The following is a 19,553-nucleotide window of genomic DNA, read 5'->3' as shown; positions in this document are numbered from 1 at the left end:
TGGTAGTCCATGGTATGTTCAATACTCTTCTCTCACACCACAACAAAGGGCATCAATACTTCTTTTATCATGCTTATTCATTATCCAGCTCTATGAAGCATAGCAAGTAATTGTGAAGAAAATGGCTTGGATCAGGCACACCTTAGTCTCTAGACTGACATCATTGCTCCTCAGTACTCTGAGAGGTCTTTGACAACAAAGTTTCCCAGTGCAATTCATCTTTTTATTCCCTGGCTACTAGTACCAGAATGTTGACTATGGAATCAAGCAAGCTGAAGCTCTTAACAATTTTAATCTCTTTTCCATCTATCATGATGCTGCCAATTGTGAAAAAATTACAGAAACAAACTGAAGGGAGAGATATATTATTTATAAAATAGCAACAATAAAATTAACAATTGACATCTCAAACAAAAAGCAGAAGCCAAAGCACAATACAAATATTTTCAAAGGTTAGAAATTAAGAAAAAACCAAAATCTACCAAGTTAGAATTCTGTAACCTCAAAATCCCTTTTCTTTTTCTTTTTTTTTTTTTTTAAAATCCCTTTTCTTAAAAAGAGGAAACAAAGTCATTTTAGGTAAACAAAAATAACTACACTTATCACCAGCATAATTGCATAAAATAGAGTCATAAAATTTATTTCTCAGGCATGAGCAAAACAGTTGCAAAGTAAAGTTCAAATCCCAGAAAGGAATGAGTGATAATGAGGTAATGAATATATACAAACATGAAATAGATATTAAATATTTAAAACCATAGCTATAACATGTATAGGGCTTGAATTCTATAAGAAGTAAAACATAGTGACATTATTACAGGTCAGAAAATAGGTAAGCGAACTGAAATTGTTCTAAGATAGTTTTATCACCAGAAAGAGTTAATTCTACTAACATGTTAGACTTTGAGGAGTTATGTGGAGGTCTACATGACTAATATAAGTGAAAAATTGTATATAAAGTCGAAGTTATTGGAGATATTTGTTTTTAACAGGCAATAAATATAAGGTAATACATTAAATAGAAAAGATTAAGATCTTCAATAAGCCTAAGTAGATTATTTTTTAAAGTATTAAAATGAACAGAATTTTTTGGATTGTCAGATTTCATTAACAGAAATTCAATGCTCATAGTAAAGGAAGACAAATTTAAATTATGATAATATATAAAAGATAATAAGAAAGATGGATGTTTATAAAAGTGTTAATTCTACTGTGTAAATTCCACAACATTAGGAAATTAATAGTCACCATTATATGCCAATCATAATGCAGTTATATATTTAAAGACTTAACAAATAATTTAATTGTATTGGGGAAAATGTTAATAAACCACAAATTTTTCTAGCAGTAACAGTGCATTCAAATTTTTAGACTCAGTAAATTGTAAAATAAAATCATAAAAGAATTAAGGAAGGAGGAGAAAATCCAGAAAATACAATAAAAAAAACTGATTGGAAATATAGGGGGAAATTGGTGCTTTTAAACACTTAAAGAGGGAACAATTATAAAACACGTTGAATATATTTCTTATGACAAAATATTCTTATATAAAATTTCATAAAAATATTTTATTTTATTCCTATTAGACTGTACTCTTCCTATAGTTCCTATTTTTGCGTTAATATTTTCTTCACACAATCATAGATCTGTTTGGTTCTGACTCCATAGATAACAGGGTTGAGCATTGGTGGCACTATAACATAAAGATTGGCCAGAAGGATATGGATATACCGAGGAACATTCCGGCCAAAGCGATGTGTCATAAAAGAAAAGAGGGCTGGCGTATAGAAGGCAAGAATTACAAAAACATGTGAACCACATGTGCTGAGAGACTTGACCCTGGCTTCACGAGAGGGGAGACGGAAAACAGCACGAAGTATCTGGACATAAGAAATGGCAATGGCTATGATGTCAAACACTAGATTACTAATGGCACATAAGCCGTAAATAATATTGGCCTTAATACTGGCACAAGACAGGCGAGCAAGCCCCATGTGTTCACAGTAGGTGTGAGGGATAACATGATTCCCACAGAAGGGCAGTCTCAGTATGAGAAACACAAAAGGAATAACAGCCAAAAATGATCTCACTAAGACTCCAAGACAAATAACAGAAACAACTTTGTTGGTGAGGATGGTGCTATATCGGAGTGGATTGCAGATGGCTACGTAGCGGTCATAAGCCATGGCCAAGAGGATTGCTGATTCCATGCCAGTGAAGTTGTGGATAAAAAACATCTGGGTGATGCAGGCATCAAAGACTATCTCCTTAAGGTTGAACCAGAAGATACCAAGCATCTTAGGAATGGCAGCTGTGGAGAGACCCAAGTCAATGGAGGCCAACATGGCCAGAAAGTAGAACATGGGCTGGTGCAGGCTGCTCTCTGTCTGAATCACAAACAGGATGGTCAAGTTCCCTAAGAATGCAATCAGGTATACCACACAAAAGGGAAAGCCAATCCAGATGTGGAGAGTTTCCATTCCTGGGATTCCCAGTAGTAGGAAGGATGAAGGGTGGAATTCAGTGTCATTGGTAGGTAGCATTCTATTTGGTACTGCATAAGTCCACTTTTTAGAAAATTGTGCCTACCCAGTCGACAGGGTATCAGACATCATCCTGAAGTAATAAGACATAAAGATATCATAAAATTATCATAAATATTCCGTTCTGTAGATAATTCTATTGAAATATATTATATGTAGAGCACTAGCCCAAAGGGACTGCACAAGGATAAGATTTTAAAGGAAGTTAGGCAATAAGTTAGAATAAAATCCTCCATATGGTACTCTCAGATTTGCAAGCACCCTGATTAGAATTTTGTTGGAGTTTTTGTTAGTATAAGAATAGCTTTATTATGGTTATTATACAAAGATTTTTCCCCCCTGAATACTCACCTAATAACTTTTCTAATTATTAATATCTTTATTTTTTAAAATAAATAAGATTTTCACTTTTAACAACTTGACGTTTGTAATCCCTCTATGGTAGCCATTATATCCAGTTGAATGAATAAAAATATTAAATAAGTCTCAACACATTTGGCAGAAAATTGCTCAAAAAGCATATTAAAATAAATAAAATTAGTCTATTTAAAAATATTTGGTCATTGCAAAATGCTACTACCCATCCATGTGTCAGTTTGTTGTATTATGGTGACCTGTTTGCTGTTATGATGCTGAAAGCTATGCCATTAATATTTCAAATATAAGCAAAGTAACGTATTTGTAGACAAGTTTCTTCACAACTTTTAAAAAAAGATGACTAGAAAGAAGTCTTCTGAAAACGAGCCAATAAAAACTGAGTATCACAGCACAATGTCATCAAATTGCTTTAAGATGAGTATTTTAAGTTAGAAGATATACAGAATGGCTAAAACAATGAACTTTTTTTCACATCAATGATGAGCCAAGACCATGAAATGTTGTGCTGTACTGTACATAATGTCTATATAAATCAGAGCTGGCTCAGAGAAAACTAAGGACAAATTAAGACATTGAAAATTTTATTCCAGAAGTCAGATCTTTCTAAATTATACATATTTTTGAGAAATAAAAGTGCTCTGAGATCTTTATCAGAAACATAATAATGTAATTTATGTTTGAGATGTTTGTATCTGCCATTGTTTGGAACATAATTACTTAAATATTGACTATTATTTTCAAACAAAGAATTGCATTGTATTTTAATGACATTTGATTGAAATAATTCCAAATTCAGATGTAATTTTCAGAAATAATACAGAAACCATCTCTTTTTCACAGTAATACTAAAATTTAAACACTTCTAAAATGTATTTCCTAACCCTACCTCCAATAAGCATCAATTAAACTTAACTGTATATTTGCCAGTCTAACAAAAAAGCATTGTCATTCAGTAAAATGTAAAATTCAGACATCTGTAAACCATTTTTCCCCTTTTACGTAAATTTGAAAAATATTACTCTTATTTCCACTTCTAAGTTTATCAATAAAATCAGTACATTTGTCTCCATGATAATGGAACTAGAAACAATAATTTCTTTGATAACAGGGCAGTATTTTCTAATGCTTAGAAGCTGGAGATGCACAGATTGATTTTACTGAAATCGAGTTGCACTATTTGCTTCATAAACAAAGGAGAGTAGCAAGAATCACGTCAGCTGCAGGATCCTGCACAACTAAATTAAAATCTATTTGCTTCATTTTATATACATAAGCATGTCTAACCCTTTAAGTAGTTGTTCTTTTTAAAATAGATGATTTCTTTAAAGCATGTCACATTCTGTTCCGTAGAAACTGTTACACTTCATTCTCCAGATATCAGGCAGACTGACTTTTTTCTAAGATATGCATCAAATGGATTGAAGCAGAAATCCAAATGACTTTACTAGTGTTGGGCCTCTTCTAATTGTGATTTTATTCAGTCCCTAAACTTCACCCTTAGTATTCTTTCCCCAAAGTTTGCCCTTTTTCTCCTCTCCTCTTCATTCCCTTCTCTTCCTTTGTCCAACAACATGGTCTAGGAGTAACCCACTGAGATAAGAGATAGGGAAAACTCACCAAACTGAGCACCAGGACTAAGTCTTGTCTCTGTTTTGTCATCCACTCCTCAGTCTTTATGAGAGGATTGCTCCTTGCCTAGAGGAATATTCACAGGAAAATTCCCTGGGTCCAGTTTTTAAAACCCCACAGAGTCTCAGAGGATTCTCATTTCTAATCTATCCCTGAGTAAGAGACAAGGAGTCTTTAAGGAGTTATCAGCCAACAGCTGTTTTGTAGTGTTCTGTCCCTAATGTATGTTGGGGTATCCATAGCATCTAAAAAAGTGATACAAGTATGATTAACCACTCTCAACAACACTACAATTGATCCTCATTCATGATTTTTGTTTCGTATTAGGGCTGTTGCACATAGGGTCGCTATGAGTCACAAACGACTTGACGGCACATAACAGCAACAACAACATTCCCATAAGCAACAAGCTATGGCTAACTTTGAGAAGCATGGCAGGGTTATATCCTTTCTCCATACCTATTCAATCTGCACATTGAGCAAATAATTTGTGAAGCCAGACTCTAGGAACAAGAATGTAGTATCAGGATCAAAGATTAATCAACAACCCATGTTATGCAGACAGCACAATCTTGCTTGCTGAAAGTGAGGAGAACCTGAAGAGCTTACTGCTCAAGATCAAAGACTATGAGCAATCTGCTCCCATATTTATGCAGCCTCCCAAAAAGCCATACAAAGGGTCAGCTATGCGTTGATCTCCAAGCCAGGAGAGTGGGAGAGAACCGTGAGACAATTTTCTGTTCATTAAAGCCTGATTATTTCTGTTGTGGATCACTAAGACACTAAACTCTCCTCACTTTCTGGGGAGAAGATGCTATTTTCCACTACACTGTCCTTTTCTAAGACAATGTTGTGCGGGCCCAAAGCACCAGCTGGAAGCCTCATTTCTCAGCTTCCTTTGCACCAGCCAAGGCCAAGGGCCTGCGTGTTACACAAAATAGTTTAACTATCTCTGCAACAATGAATGAATAAAAGTCTAACTTCTCTGTAAACATGCGTTAAAATGACAATTAAAAGAAAATTTTATAAATAAAAAAAAAAAGATCAAAGACTATAGCCTTCAATACATTTTATACATCAATATCAAGAAAACAAAGGCCTTTACCATTGGGCCAATAGGCAGTCATGACAGATAGAAAAAGAATGAAATTGTCAATAATTTCATCCTACTTGGATCTACAATGAACACCCCTGGTACAAGTAGTCAGGAAATTAGAAGACATATTGCATTTGACAAGTCTGCTGTCAGAGACTTTTCCAAAACACTGAAGAACAATGATGTCAGTTTGAATATGAAGGTGCACTCAATTCAGGTGGTCTTCTCAATCACTTGCTAAGCATCTGAGAGCTGGATGATAAATAAGAATGACATACGAAGCATTGATGGCTTTAAGGTGTTATGTTGGAGAAGAGTACTCAGTATCCCACGGACTGCCAAAAGAATGAAAGGATAAGTCTTGGAGAAGGTGTAGCCAGAGTGCTTCTTGGAGTCAAAGCTTCATCTCTCATTCTTTGGACATGCGGCTAGGAGAAGCTATTCCTTAGAAAGGGATATCTACTTGGAAATGTTGATGGATAGTAAAAGAGAATAAAACCCCCATCAAGATGGATTGACACAGTGACCGCAGCATTGGGCTCAAATATATCAGAGATAGTAAGGATGGCACAGGATAGGAAAATATTCCTATTGTTCAAAGGGTCACTAGGAGTTGCACTTGATGTGATGGCACATAACATCAACAACGACAGCTCCTTTAAATATAGATGTTTTTCATTATAAATCCTGATTGGGAGGGATGGCATTCACCAAGAAAGGTAGGAAGGCTCAGAAGAAACTTGAGGCTTTTAGATACCGTTCTGATTAGGTTCTTGAGGTCCCTTGTCATGGAGTTGATTCTGACTCATGGTAACCCAGCTGTTAGAGTAGAAGCAATACATATGATTTTCTTGCCTGCAATCTTTATTGAAACATATTTCCAGGTCTTTCTTCCATGGAGCTATGAATGACTTGAACTAACAAATTTAGTTATTTGCTAAGTGGTTAGGAAGTGCACTGCCAAGCAAAAAGCATGTGGCTTAAATTCACCAGAGGCTCTATGGGAGAAAAATGGGCAATCTCCTCCTATGCAATTTACTACTTTTGAAAACACACTGGAAGGTTACCTATGAGTTGGTTTTGATCTGATGACATGTAACAATAATAACAAAAATTAATTCATTAAAAACCATTTGCTCTACCCAGGAAAAGATAGAGCTTACTTACAGGTGGTAGTCATTACCCTAATTATTATCAGATACTAAATCGGGAAAGGTGTCCGCTAGGGAAGTATTATGTCTCCAGGCCTTTTCAATCTGTATGCGGACTAGATCATCAGGGACACTCGGCTGTATGAGGAGGAATGTGGCATCAGGATTGGAGGGAGAATCATCAACAACCTATGTTATCAGATAACACAACCCTGCTTGCTGAAACGGAGGAGGACCTGAAGTTCTTGCTGCAGAAGGTCAAGGACTGCAGCTTTCAATATAGACTGAAGCTAAATATAAAAAACAAACAAACAAACAAACAAAGATTTTCACCGCTGGGCCAACTGGCAGAATCATTATGGATGATTGAAGAGATTGAGATTATTAACAGTTTTAATTTGCTTGTTTCCACAGTTAACACTCTTGGTACCAGCAGCCAGAAAATCAAGAGACAAATGGCATTGGGAAAGTCAGCTGTCAGAGAGAAGAGCAACAACATCAGGCTAGAGACTAAGGTGTGCCTGTCAAGGCCATAGTCTTCACAATTGTGTGCTATGCATATGAAAGCTGGACAATAACTACAGATGATAGAAAGAGAATGGATGCCTTTGAGCTGTGGTGCTGGAGAAGCATGTTGAATATACCATGGACTGTTAGGAGAACAAACTGGTTTGTCCTGGAGAGGGTGAAACCAGGCTTCTCTTTGGAGGCAAAGATTCTGAAACTTCATTTGGCATACTTTGGGCATGTTGCAAGGACAGACTAGCCCTTGGACATCAAGCCCTTGCCTTATTTTCACTAGCAATACTATGAATAATCACTTTGCTATGCCAAATGGAAGATCTAGTAACATTGTCAATACACTGTTGTACCACCAACCCAAGGGCCACAATTCTCTACAAGTTCAAACCCACCAGGAGTTCTGTGCGATAAAGTTGGGCAATCAGTCTCCTCCCATGTGAATCAAAGCCTTGGAAAACTCACCAGAGGTTCAGCTATGAGTCAATTCTGACACAATGGAAATGAGTTTTGTGCCAACTGAGAAGAAAATATTAGTATTTATGGCCATTTCAGTGAATGCATAAATTATCAAATAATATCAATTATATCTCACAAGCTAAATTATACTTCATGATTATAATATAAACTCTGGTATTATAGTCCATAGAGAGCTGCACTGCTAACCTAAAGATGACCAATTGTAATTTGTCAGTGGCTTTACAAGGGAAAGATGAAAAAGCTACCATGAGATTTTCAGCCACTGGAGGGCCCAATATAAGTCAACTTGAACTCGACAACAGTGAGATGAGATGGGCTACCAAGTCATTATGAACTTCAATTATTTATTAGAATCTCAGTGCTCTCTGATGCAAAGATTCATAAAGTTGGACATTCCTAATAACATTCCATCATTAAACAGAAGTTTTATATATAAGATCAGGCTCAGACAGAACCTGAAGGTACAAGTAACTTACATGAGGAAGTGACCCAAATCCACATGTTCTTTCCTGTCTCCCACCTGACATCTATGATGTCATGATAGTTACTTGTGATCAGCTGACTGAGTAACAGAAAACCTGTGACTTGTTTGTAGATGGTTCTGCACCATAAGCAGGGACCATTCTGAAGTGGACAGCAGCACCACTGCAGCACATTTTAAAGAAATGGTTAAAGGCATCTCAAGGGCCAAAACTTCAAGCAATGCACCTGATGTCCATTTTTCTTGGGAAGAGAAATGAATGGTCAGATGCATGATTGTGTATAGATTCATGGCTGTGACGAATAGTTTGACTGGATAGCCAGGGACCTGAGGGCTGTGAGTAATAGTTTGACTGGACAGCCAGGGACCTGATGAAAGGAATACAATTGGAAAACTGGTTACAAGGAAGTATGGAGACAAGTACGTAAATACTCTTCTAAATGAGCAAAGGACTGCAGTTACTAAGTCACATTAATACTTACTGATGCATAACCTCAAAAGAAGAAAATTTTAACAAGTGGGTAGAATAATATGTTTTATTGAAACTAGCTACTCTCTTTTCACAGCTACTTTTGTCATTACTCAATGGGCATATGAGCAAAATAGGCAAGAAGGTAGGGATGAAAATTATGCGTGGACTCAGAAACATGGACTGCCACTCATTAAGGCTAACTTGGCTATAGCCACTGTGGAATGCCCAATCTCTCACCGGCATAGACTGACAGTGAGTCCTAAATATGGAACCATTTTTTAGGATGATCAACCAGTAACTTTGTTGAAGATCTATTATGTTAGTTCTCCCTTTCCCCCCCCATGGAAATGGCAGTGTTTTGTTCTTACAAAACACTTACTTTAGGTACAAATCACATGTAAACAAAGTAATGGTGCAGATCACCCAAACATGGCTAGAACAGTACATTGGAAGTAATGAGGACTTTTGTTTTCCTTTTTCTTAATGTTGAAATGCAGCCTATATTGAAGGTTGTAGGCAGAGAACCACCAGAAATTTAAGCTGGATTTAGAAGAGGCTGTAGCACCAACAGTATCATTGCTAATATCATTTGGATCCTGGCTGAAAGTAAAGAATACCAGAATAATGTCTGTCTGTGCTTTATTGATTATGCAAAAGCATTTGACTATATGATCATAACAAAATATAGTTAACATTGAGAAGAATGGGAAACCTAGAAGACTTAATTGTGCTCAATCCAAACTAATACTATTGTGTGAGCAGAGCAAGGGAACACTACACGGTTAAAAATTAAGAAAAGTGTGAGTCGGGGTTATATCTTCTCTCCATGCCTACCTATTCAATCTATAAACTTGGCAAATTATTCTATAAACTGACTCTATGAAGAAGAGTGTGGCATCAGGATTGGAGGTAGACACATCAATATTCTGTGTTAACACAGATGACACAACCAACCTTGCTTGCTGAAAGTAAGGAACACTAGAAGCCCTTGCTGCAGATCAAAGAGCACAACCTTCAATATAGATTGTATCTCAATATCAAGAAAACAAAATTTCTCACTACTGGACCAATAGACAACATCATGATAGATGGATTCAACCAAAAGATTGGCAGTTTAATCAATCAGTAACTCCTCAAGATAAAGATGAGCAGTTTTCTCTCAAAAGCAGCCTTAGTAACCTAGGAGAGGATTGCCATGAGTCAGAATCAGTGGAATGAAAATTTGTTTGGTTTGAGGTTTTTAATCTTTAAGGAGGTCAACGGCTATATTTTTCTCTTGTGGAGCACAGCTAGTTTTATATATATGATTTGAAACTGCAAAATTTTTCATTTAACCACTGCTCTACCAAGTCTTTTCTGTTAGAAACCAGGGCTCTCTAACAACACTGTCACTAACTCAAAGCCAGATTACAAACTAGAATCCTTAGAGAGTCTGTGACATTTGTAAACAAGCTCAAGGGAATTTTCCTTTCCTTATAAAAACTGAGAAGAGGAGACAAAACCGAGACAGGACTGCACCCTGGTGCTCAGTCTGGTGAGTCTTCCCTGTCTATCAGCTCACTAGGGTAAAACTAGGTCAAGGTGGTGGATAAGAAAAGAGTCATTAGATCGGAAGGAAAGGAGAACAGAGATAAGCTTTAGGGAACATAGATTTAGGATAATGTTTAGGGGGTAAAGTAAAAGTGCTTTAGAAAATGTCACTAGTAAGAATATTTATATTTGATCCTGAATATATTTCTTGTGCATTTAATTAAGATCAGCCAGCTTTCTATCTAAACAAAGATGGAGAACACATGTTTTGTTGTTGTTGCTGTTCAAGACACTTAAAAAAAACCCCCACAAACAATACAATCCCCAAACAATAAACACAACAAAAAATCAAACCAACAACCCATCAGTTTTAAAACTAAGAACAGATACATTGATTATTTACCTTCAGAATCTTATGAAGAAAAGCATTGCTGTTCGTGACTTTCTGAGTTTACTATCTAAAGAATACAGAAAATAGTATTTAATAAGACTGGTTGCTTTTACATCAATAATTCATAGAACATTTTGTCTCAGTGAGTGAATCCTGTTTTCACTTCCTCTGTTACCCATTGTCGCATAAAGAAATATCAAGTTAAATTACTTGTGTAAATTCACACAGCTAGACTACAATGTTTGATACTTTTCTTTAACTATGGTAAGAAAAATGTAGTAAATCAAGATTTACACAGTCTGATTGTGAAACTCATGGTCTAAAGAGCTAAGTGCTATAATGAACTCAAGAAGTGATGAGACTTTACCCCCACTAGGGTGACGACAGTTGTAACTTGCTATTTATCTTTTTACTATTAATTTCATTTTATTTATTTATTTTTAAAATGCCATTGAGGGAGAATGACACATACCTAGCCCTTCACTGGGTTTTCATGATCTGTAAATCACACAAAAGGAGACTGTCCATCTTTCTTCTGTTGGTGTGTTCAGCTTCCTGCCTTGGGCTAGCAGCTCAACTTCTCACCCTTGAGGACAACAGAGCTCCCTACTAAATATGAAAGCTTATGAAGCACTAAAAATATCATTTGAGTAACCTTGAAAAGGATAAATTTAGCTTGTTTCTAATAATTATATGCTCATATTTGGAAAGAAGCAGCTAGTCTTTCCTTCATATTTGTCATGTGATTTAAACTTGTAAAATATCAAATGCTCCAACTTTAAAATAAAGATACAGATACATCCTAATTAAAATGACATGAAGGATTTTTTTAGAAAACCACCTGTGTAAATACGTAAGAAGAGAGGAGCTGTGTCTATGGCACATGAATAAGGATTTTTGCTTACTCTCTATGCTTCCATTTTTGTCAAATTCTTCCCTACTTTCTTTGCCATCTCTATCACTCTAAGCATTTAGAGAATTTTGAGTGTCCAAAATGATTTAAGTTTCCCATCTCCTATGTCAAATAGTATTAAAATATGCTTTCACTGTAGATTTAGAAATATAGAGATTACCTTTGTACAGATTCTACTAAATTTTTTAGAAATATTGGGTATTTCTTTGATAAATGGTAACTAATATTGCACTGGTGATCTGGTGAGTAGGAAATTGTACAGCCAACGCAAAGGCAGGTGGTTTCAATCATCCATCAGCGGCTCTGCAGGAGAAATACATACAATCTCTTTCCTCATGATTTACAACCTGTGAAAATCTGCTAGAGAGTCAATTTCCATCTCCATGGCAATGAGGTGTTTTTGTTTGGTGGTTTTTGAGAATATTACCAATATCTCTACCTTTAGTTCTTTATTTTTTAAATAAAAATAAATCAATGCTATCAAAAGAAAAAATAATAGATTTTAATTTTATTTTTAATATTCTAGTTTATATTTTATTGACTAGGTTTGCTCATTGACTAGTGATTAAAAATACTGTGTGTTAATACCTGTATTAGCACACAATCAACTGAAACTAATAGAGGTTTCTTTGTGTGGGATCTAGAAGAGATTTAAGCTGAGAAAAATGGAACACTATTTTTCTTTATTAATTAGTGATAAGATAGTTAATGAGGTTATTAAGACAAATTCCTAGTATACTATAGTGATGAGAGCTTTGCAATACACCGAGAGAGACACTAACATCAATCAGTATTTGGAACTTTTAATATTTTCCATAACTTCTTCAAGAGTCTTCTTATTGAGCTATCTCTTCTTTATAATATATTATACTTCTTGTTGTTGAGTAGTGCCAAGTAATACACTTAATTGTATGAATTAATTGAGTTAGAATATTTACAAATGTGCATTATTTTCTTCTTTTTCTTCAGGTGTTCAAGACTTCAGGGTTCTACCTACAGTCCTACAAGATAGTCAAGTGCATGTTCTTAAGAATCATGAATTTATGCATTACTAAAAAGAATGCTCCTTTCCAATGACACTCAATTTCACCCCCCATCTTTCCTTTTATTGGGAATACCAGGACTAGAAACTCTCCACCTCTGGATTGGATTTCCCTTTTTCGCTGTATACCTGATAGCACTCTTAGGTAATGTCACCATTCTGTATGTAATTCAAACTGAGAGGAGTCTGCACCAGCCCATGTTCTACTTTCTGGCCATGTTGGCCTCCATTGACTTGGGTCTCTCCACAGCTACCATTCCTAAGATGCTTGGTATTTTCTGGTTCAACCTTGGAGAGATAGTCTTTGGTGCCTGCGTTACCCAGATGTTTTTCATTCACAACTTCACTGGCATGGAATCAGCAGTCCTCTTGGCCATGGCTTATGATCGCTATGTGGCCATCTGCAATCCCCTTCGATATAGCACCATCCTCACTAACAAGGTAGTTTCTATTATATGTCTTGGAGTCTTAGTGAGATCATTTCTGTCTGTTATTCCATTTGTGTTTCTTATACTGAGATTACCTTTCTGTGGAAATCATGTTATCCCACATACATATTGTGAACACATGGGTCTTGCTCGTTTATCTTGTGCCAGTATCAAGGTCAATATTATATATGGTTTGGGTGCTATTTCTATCCTAGTGTTTGATATAATAGCCATTGCTGTTTCTTATGTCCAGATACTTCGTGCTGTTTTCCGTCTCCCTTCTCGTGAAGCCAGGATCAAGTCTCTCAGCACGTGTGGTTCACATGTTTGTGTAATTCTTGCCTTCTATACGCCAAGCCCTCTTTTCTTTTATGACACATCGCTTTGGCCGGAATGTCCCCCGGTATATCCACATACTTCTGGCCAATCTCTATGTTATAGTGCCACCGATGCTCAACCCTGTTATCTATGGAGTAAGAACCAAGCAGATCTATGATCGTGTAAAGAAAATATTATTGCAGAAATAAAGAGTGTAATAGATGTATACCTAAATACATATGAGATGGAAATTTTGGGAAGTAAAAGATCTTCTCCTATTACTAGGTTAATTTTATTTGGCCCAAAGCTTATTTATTTTGACTCACTTCTGTTAATATTTAATGAATTTTATGATTATTTTGGACTGGAAAGTGAGCTCTAGTGGTGTAGTCCAAAGGAAGCTACAGGGCTAACCCAAAGTCAGCACCTCTCTCGCAATTTGAATCCAATATGTTCTCTTGTGAGTGAATGAGGGGTAATCATCTCACACGAAACTTATAGCCTTGGGGGTGAGAAGACCACTGAAAGGTCTATTGTGAGTTGGCTGCAACAGGGCAAAAATGATTTGAGAGTTAATAGGTTAGGATCCATTGAATAACAACTTTTCTTTCAAAGAACTACAGCATAATGTTAAATATCCAGTTATATAGGACATAATAGCCCAATAGAGATCTTAAATATACATAGTGATCACAGATGCCTATATATTTTGAGTTTATAGAGTTTTTTATATTTTTTATGCACTAGACACTTTAATCCCAATAAATACTTACACATTTCTCTCACCTTCTTAATCCAATTCTCCTATATCTTTCTCTTTACTTCACACTTCCCTCTTTGATTTAATTTATTTCTATGTTAAAAACACCAATAATCCCATCATATCAAAGGAATTATATTACTATATCAGGTTTTTAAAATTTATGATACTTTAAATTCTAATCACACAATTTAAGACTTTTAAAAAATGTTTTATTGTGTTCCAAATGATATTCAATGAAATTTTAAAATAAATGTTAATTTTTCCAAATCTGTGTAGTAAGCTGCATTTATAATTCCCATATATATGTTTTAGCTCTACTCTTCAATCTTTAAAGTTTATATCTGTATATAAATACTTCCACAATTTATCTAATTTTTAAAATGTGAGGAAAGTTATGATCATGATTTTATATCATGTCAATTGTTGTTTGTTGTTGTTATGTGCCGTCAAGTTGCTTGCGACTCATTGTGACCCTATGTGAAGAGCCCTAAACCCTGCTCTATCCTGTGCCAACCTCACTGTCTCTGACACACCTACTCCCATTACCCCAATCACTGAATTGATCCATCTCATCAAAGGTCTTCTTTTCTTGTGCTATCCCTCCACCCTCCCAAACATGATGTCCCTCTCAAAGGACTGGTTCCTCCTGGCAACATGCCCAAAGTATGTCAGACAAAGCTTCACAATCCTTGACTCCAAGAAGCAGCCTCTCCAGGATGAACCTGTTTATTCTCCTAGCAGTCCATGGTTAATTCAACACTCTTCTCCAGCACTACAGCTCAAAGGCATCACTTCTTTTTCTATTATCCCTAGTCACTGTCAAGCTTTCTGACACATAGCATGCAATTGCGAAGACTCGGACCTGGATCAGGCGCACCTTAGTCTCAAGCCTTACATCATTGCTCTTCAGTACTTTGGAAAGATCCCTGACCACTAACTTTTCCAATGCAATTTGTCTCTTGAATTTTCTGGCTGATGGTACCAAGAGTGTTAATTGTGGGACCAAGCAAATGAAAACTGTTCACAATCTCAATTTCTTCACCATCCATAATGATGCTGCCAGTTGGCCCAGTGGTGAAAATATTGTTTTCTTGATGTTGAGCTTCAATGTCTATTGAAGGCTGCAGTCCTTGACCTTCTGCAGGAAGTACTTCAGGTCCTCCTGAGTTTCAGCAAGCAGGGCTGTGTCATCAGCATAAAGCATGTTGTTGATGAATCTTCCGCTAGTCCTGATGCCACATTCCTCCTTGTGCAGCCCAGCGTTCCAGATAATCTGTTCTGCATACAGATTGAAAAGGCATGGAGACATAATCCATCCCTGGTGGACATCCTTCCTGATTTTGAACCATGCAGTGTTTCTATGCTCTGTTCTGACGACTGCCTTTTGGTTCAAATATAGGTTTCACATAAGCACAATCAACTGTTCTGGGATTCCCATTCTTCTCAGTCAGCCACAGTTTGTTGTGATCCACACAGTCAAAACCCTTTGCATAGTCAATAAAATACTGATAAACATTCCTCTGGTACTCTCTGCTTTCTTCCAAGATCCATCTAACATTAGCTATAATATCCCTAGTACCAGAGCCTCCTCTAAATTCAGCCTGAACATCTGGCAGTTCTCTGTTGATATGTTGCTCCAGTTGTTTGCTATGTGATATTAATATTGTTTGATAATTTCTGCACTTTGATATATTCATCTTCCTAACTTTCTGTGTCCAAATTGTGTTTCTGAAACTTCTTTGTCACTTTTTTTTATTTCAGAAATAGCTCTTTGATTTGGTCATGAAACTCTTTACCTATTAGACCATCAGAGTCCCCAAAACTCTGAATTGGAAAGGAAATCTTCTGGTTAAATATCATCATTTTCTTTAGCTGCTTAGGAAACAAACTGTAGCTGTGTACTATCAAGTCAGAACCCACGCAAGCTGACCCTGCAGCAGATTTTTGGAGGCAGTAGATCCTACAAAAGGAGATAGCCCATCTTTCTCTTGCAAAGCATCTTGTGGATTTGAAAAGGATGCCTTTAGGTGATGCATCTCCTTACCATTAAGCCATCAGAATTGCTTAAACAAATAGTACTAATTCTAAAATATAGATGAAAAATAAAAGAAATCTTTCTAAAGGGAGCTTATTGACTTAAGTGTGTAAGAGGAAATAGACACAAAAGGTTTGATTTTCTTCTTCAGTTCTTTCAGCTTAAGAAATGCAGAGTTAGGCCCTTTTATTTTCTGACTCCAGCTCTTTGCACATTTGATTATAATACTTTGCTTTGTCTTCCCATGCTGTCCTTTGAAATCTGTTCAACTCCTTAATTTCTTTACTTATTCACTCATCTCAGCAATATTCAGAGTCTCATCTGGCATCTATCTTGGTCTTTTCTTCCTCTTCTGTCTTTGTAATGACCTTTTGCATTTTTTCTGGATGATATTCTTATATCCTCCCACAGTTCATCTGGTCTTCTTCACCCATTAGTATTCAAGGCCTCAAATCTCTTCCTGAGATGAGTTTGAAATTCAAGTGGGATAGACTCAAGGTCAAATTTTGGTTTCCAAGGATTGAAACTTATTTTTTAAATTATTATTAAATTTTAATTTACAAAGTTTGAATACATTGTTTTCACATAGGAACTTCCCCATTTCCTTTACACACATCCCCCATTAACTTGTACACCCTACGATTAATATCCATCCACACCAGTATTCACCCCTCTGCTTCTACCTTCTCCCCACCCCCAATCCTCATACACATTCTACAATAATAGTTTTATACAGTATTTGTCCTTATGGGACTGATTTAGTTCACTCAGCATAATGTTCTCCAGTCCCTCTTAAGCTAGGTAGTAATTTACAAAATCATTGCTTCTGTGTGCTGCATAGTATTTAATTGTGTGAATGTGCCATAATTTCTCAATCCATTTGATTGTTCTTGGACAACTGGGCTGTTTCCATGTTCTTACAATGGTGAAGAATGCTGCTTTGAACATTGGTGTATGAGTCTCTGGAATAGCTGGGCTTTATGGAGTGGAATTTCCATGTTCAGCTTTTTGAGGAAGTGCCAAACTGCCTTCCAGAATGGTTGTACAATTTTACAATTCTATCAACAATGTCTAGGAGTTCCAATCTCACTTCTTCCTCTCCAACATTTATTACTTGATTTCCTGTTGAACTTTTCCACTGCTACCAGAGTGAGATGGTATCTAATTGTGGTTTTGATTTTTATCTCTTTTATTGTCAGTGATTTGGAGCATTTCTTCAAGTCTATTGACCATTCAAATATGTTATTCTGTGAAAATTTTTTCCATGTCTTTTGCCCATTTTGTAATTGGGTTTTAAGTCTTTTTCTTGTGAAGGCCCAGAAATATTCTGTAAACCTACATTATGAGTTTCTTGTCTGTGATGGTATTACCAAATGTTTGTTCCCAGTTGGTAGATCTTCTTTATCTCACACCATGCACAAAAATCACTGTAAGGTGGATCAGAGACTTGAGAGTAAAGCCCAAACCCATAAAGTTCATAAGAGACAAACTGAGATCAAGCTTAGAATGCCTAGTGTATGATATAAAAAGATTGACAAATACAGCCAAAAATGCACAATCTGAAGAAGATAAAATTGATGCATGGAATTTTCTAAAGTTTAAATCCCTGATTTAAACTTCTTTAGCTTCAGCTTGAATTTGTGTATGAGTAGTTGGTGGTCTATTCCATAATCAGTACCTGACCTAGTTTTCACAGCTTCTCCAGTGATTCTTTCCACATGTAATAGACCTAATTCCTATGTGTATCGTTAGGAGAAATCCATATGTATAGTCTCCGTTTATGTCTTTTATAGAAAGTATTTGTAATGAATAGATTATTGATTTATCCTATATTCTATTTCCAGCCACATTTCTCTCATCAAGTCAATGTTTTCTGACTGCTGATCCTTCTTTCCTGTTCACAACTTTTGCATTCCAGTCAGCCATTATTATTAATGCATCTTGATTGCATGTTAGATCAACCTCCAACTGCAAAAGTTGATAGAAATCTTCTATTTCCTCCTTTTTGGCTCAATTGTTGGTAGATATATTTGAACAATAGTGCTATTCACTGGATTTATTTATGTGTATGGATATTGATGAGGAATGTGGCATCAGGTTTGGAAGAAGACTTATCAACAGCCTGTATTATGCAGATGATACAACCTTGCTGAATCTGAGAGGGACATGAAGCTCTTGCTGCAGAAAGTCAAGGATTGCCACCTTTCATAGAGATGGAAGCTGAACATTAAGAAAACAAAGATTCTTGGAGACCTGTGGTGGCCTAGTGGCAAGAAGCTGCACTGCAATCCCAGAGGCATGTGGTTCAAATCCACCAGATTCTCTGCTGAAGGAGGAGGGGCAATCTCCTCCTGTACCAGTCAGATCCGATTTGATGGTATACCCCCCAAAAAAAATAAGAAAATAAAAATTAAAAAAAAAAGAAAACAAAGATTCTCACCACTGGGCTAATTGTGAGCAACATGATACACAGTGAAGAGATTCAGATTGTTAATAGTTTCAGTTTGCTTGGCTCCACAATCAATCCTCTTGATACCAGTAGCCACGAAATCAAAACAAGAATTGCACTGGGAAAGTCTGATGTCAGAGACATATCCAGAGTACTGGAGAGCAACAATGCCAGTCTGGAGACTAATGTGGACCTGGTCCAGGCCATGGTTTTTGCAATTACTTACTATGCATCAGAAAACTGAACAATGACTACGGATGATAGAAAGAAAATTGTTGCATTTGAGCTGTGGTGCTGGAGAAGAGTATTGAATATACCACAGACTGCTAGGAGAATAAACAGGCTCATCCTAGATAGGGTGAAACCAGGCTACTTCTTGGAGGCAGGGATTCTGAAACTCCATTTGACATACTTTGGGCATGTTTCAAGGAGGCAAAAGTCCTTGGAATGGGACATCATGCTTGGGAGGTTAGAGTGACAGCACAAGAGAGAAAGACGCTTGATGAGATGAATTGGCTCAGTGACTTAGGTTATCGGTATAGGTATGGTAGGTATGTCAGAGACAATAAGGTTGACTCAAGATAGAGCAGAGTTCAGAGCTGTTATACATAGGGTCTCTTTGAGTTTCAACTGTGGCATAACACATAACAACTACACTCGACAGCACATAACAACAACAATCGGAATCATTTCAATGTAAACATACTACATGAGTTATGTGTTAATATTGAGAAGTGCATTTACTAATAGTTGAGCAACTAGCCTTTTGAGCAATGTGGCTATTGAGAGGCAGAGATAATAAAAGATGATCCCAAGTTCATGGTTATATTAAGTGTTATACCAGGAAAAAAAGAACAGCCCTGGTGGCATAGTAGTTAAAATGCTCTGACGATAACTATCGGATCAGAGGCTCAAAACCACTCGTCCTTATAGGG

The 19,553-nt window shown here is 36.4% G+C and overlaps 1 protein-coding gene and 1 pseudogene across 1 annotated transcript; one reads left to right on the top strand and one right to left on the bottom strand.

Annotated features, from left to right (window-relative positions):
* Nucleotides 1-1,607: 1,607 nt before the first annotated feature.
* Nucleotides 1,608-2,543, bottom strand: LOC102858992 (olfactory receptor 52E2-like). The gene has a single exon (XM_006885513.1). The coding sequence runs from the start codon at nucleotides 2,541-2,543 to the stop codon at nucleotides 1,608-1,610; it is 936 nt and encodes a 311-aa protein (XP_006885575.1).
* Nucleotides 2,544-12,643: 10,100 nt separating this feature from the next.
* On the top strand, nucleotides 12,644-13,580 carry LOC102858587 (annotated as a pseudogene).
* Nucleotides 13,581-19,553: the final 5,973 nt, after the last annotated feature.

Source organism: Elephantulus edwardii, unplaced genomic scaffold (assembly GCF_000299155.1).
Source record: "Elephantulus edwardii isolate Elephantulus edwardi_28Jun2011 unplaced genomic scaffold, EleEdw1.0 scaffold00044, whole genome shotgun sequence".
NCBI lineage: Eukaryota > Metazoa > Chordata > Mammalia > Macroscelidea > Macroscelididae > Elephantulus > Elephantulus edwardii.
Note: the sequence above shows the minus strand (reverse complement) of the source record. Positions and strands in the feature narration are given on the sequence as shown.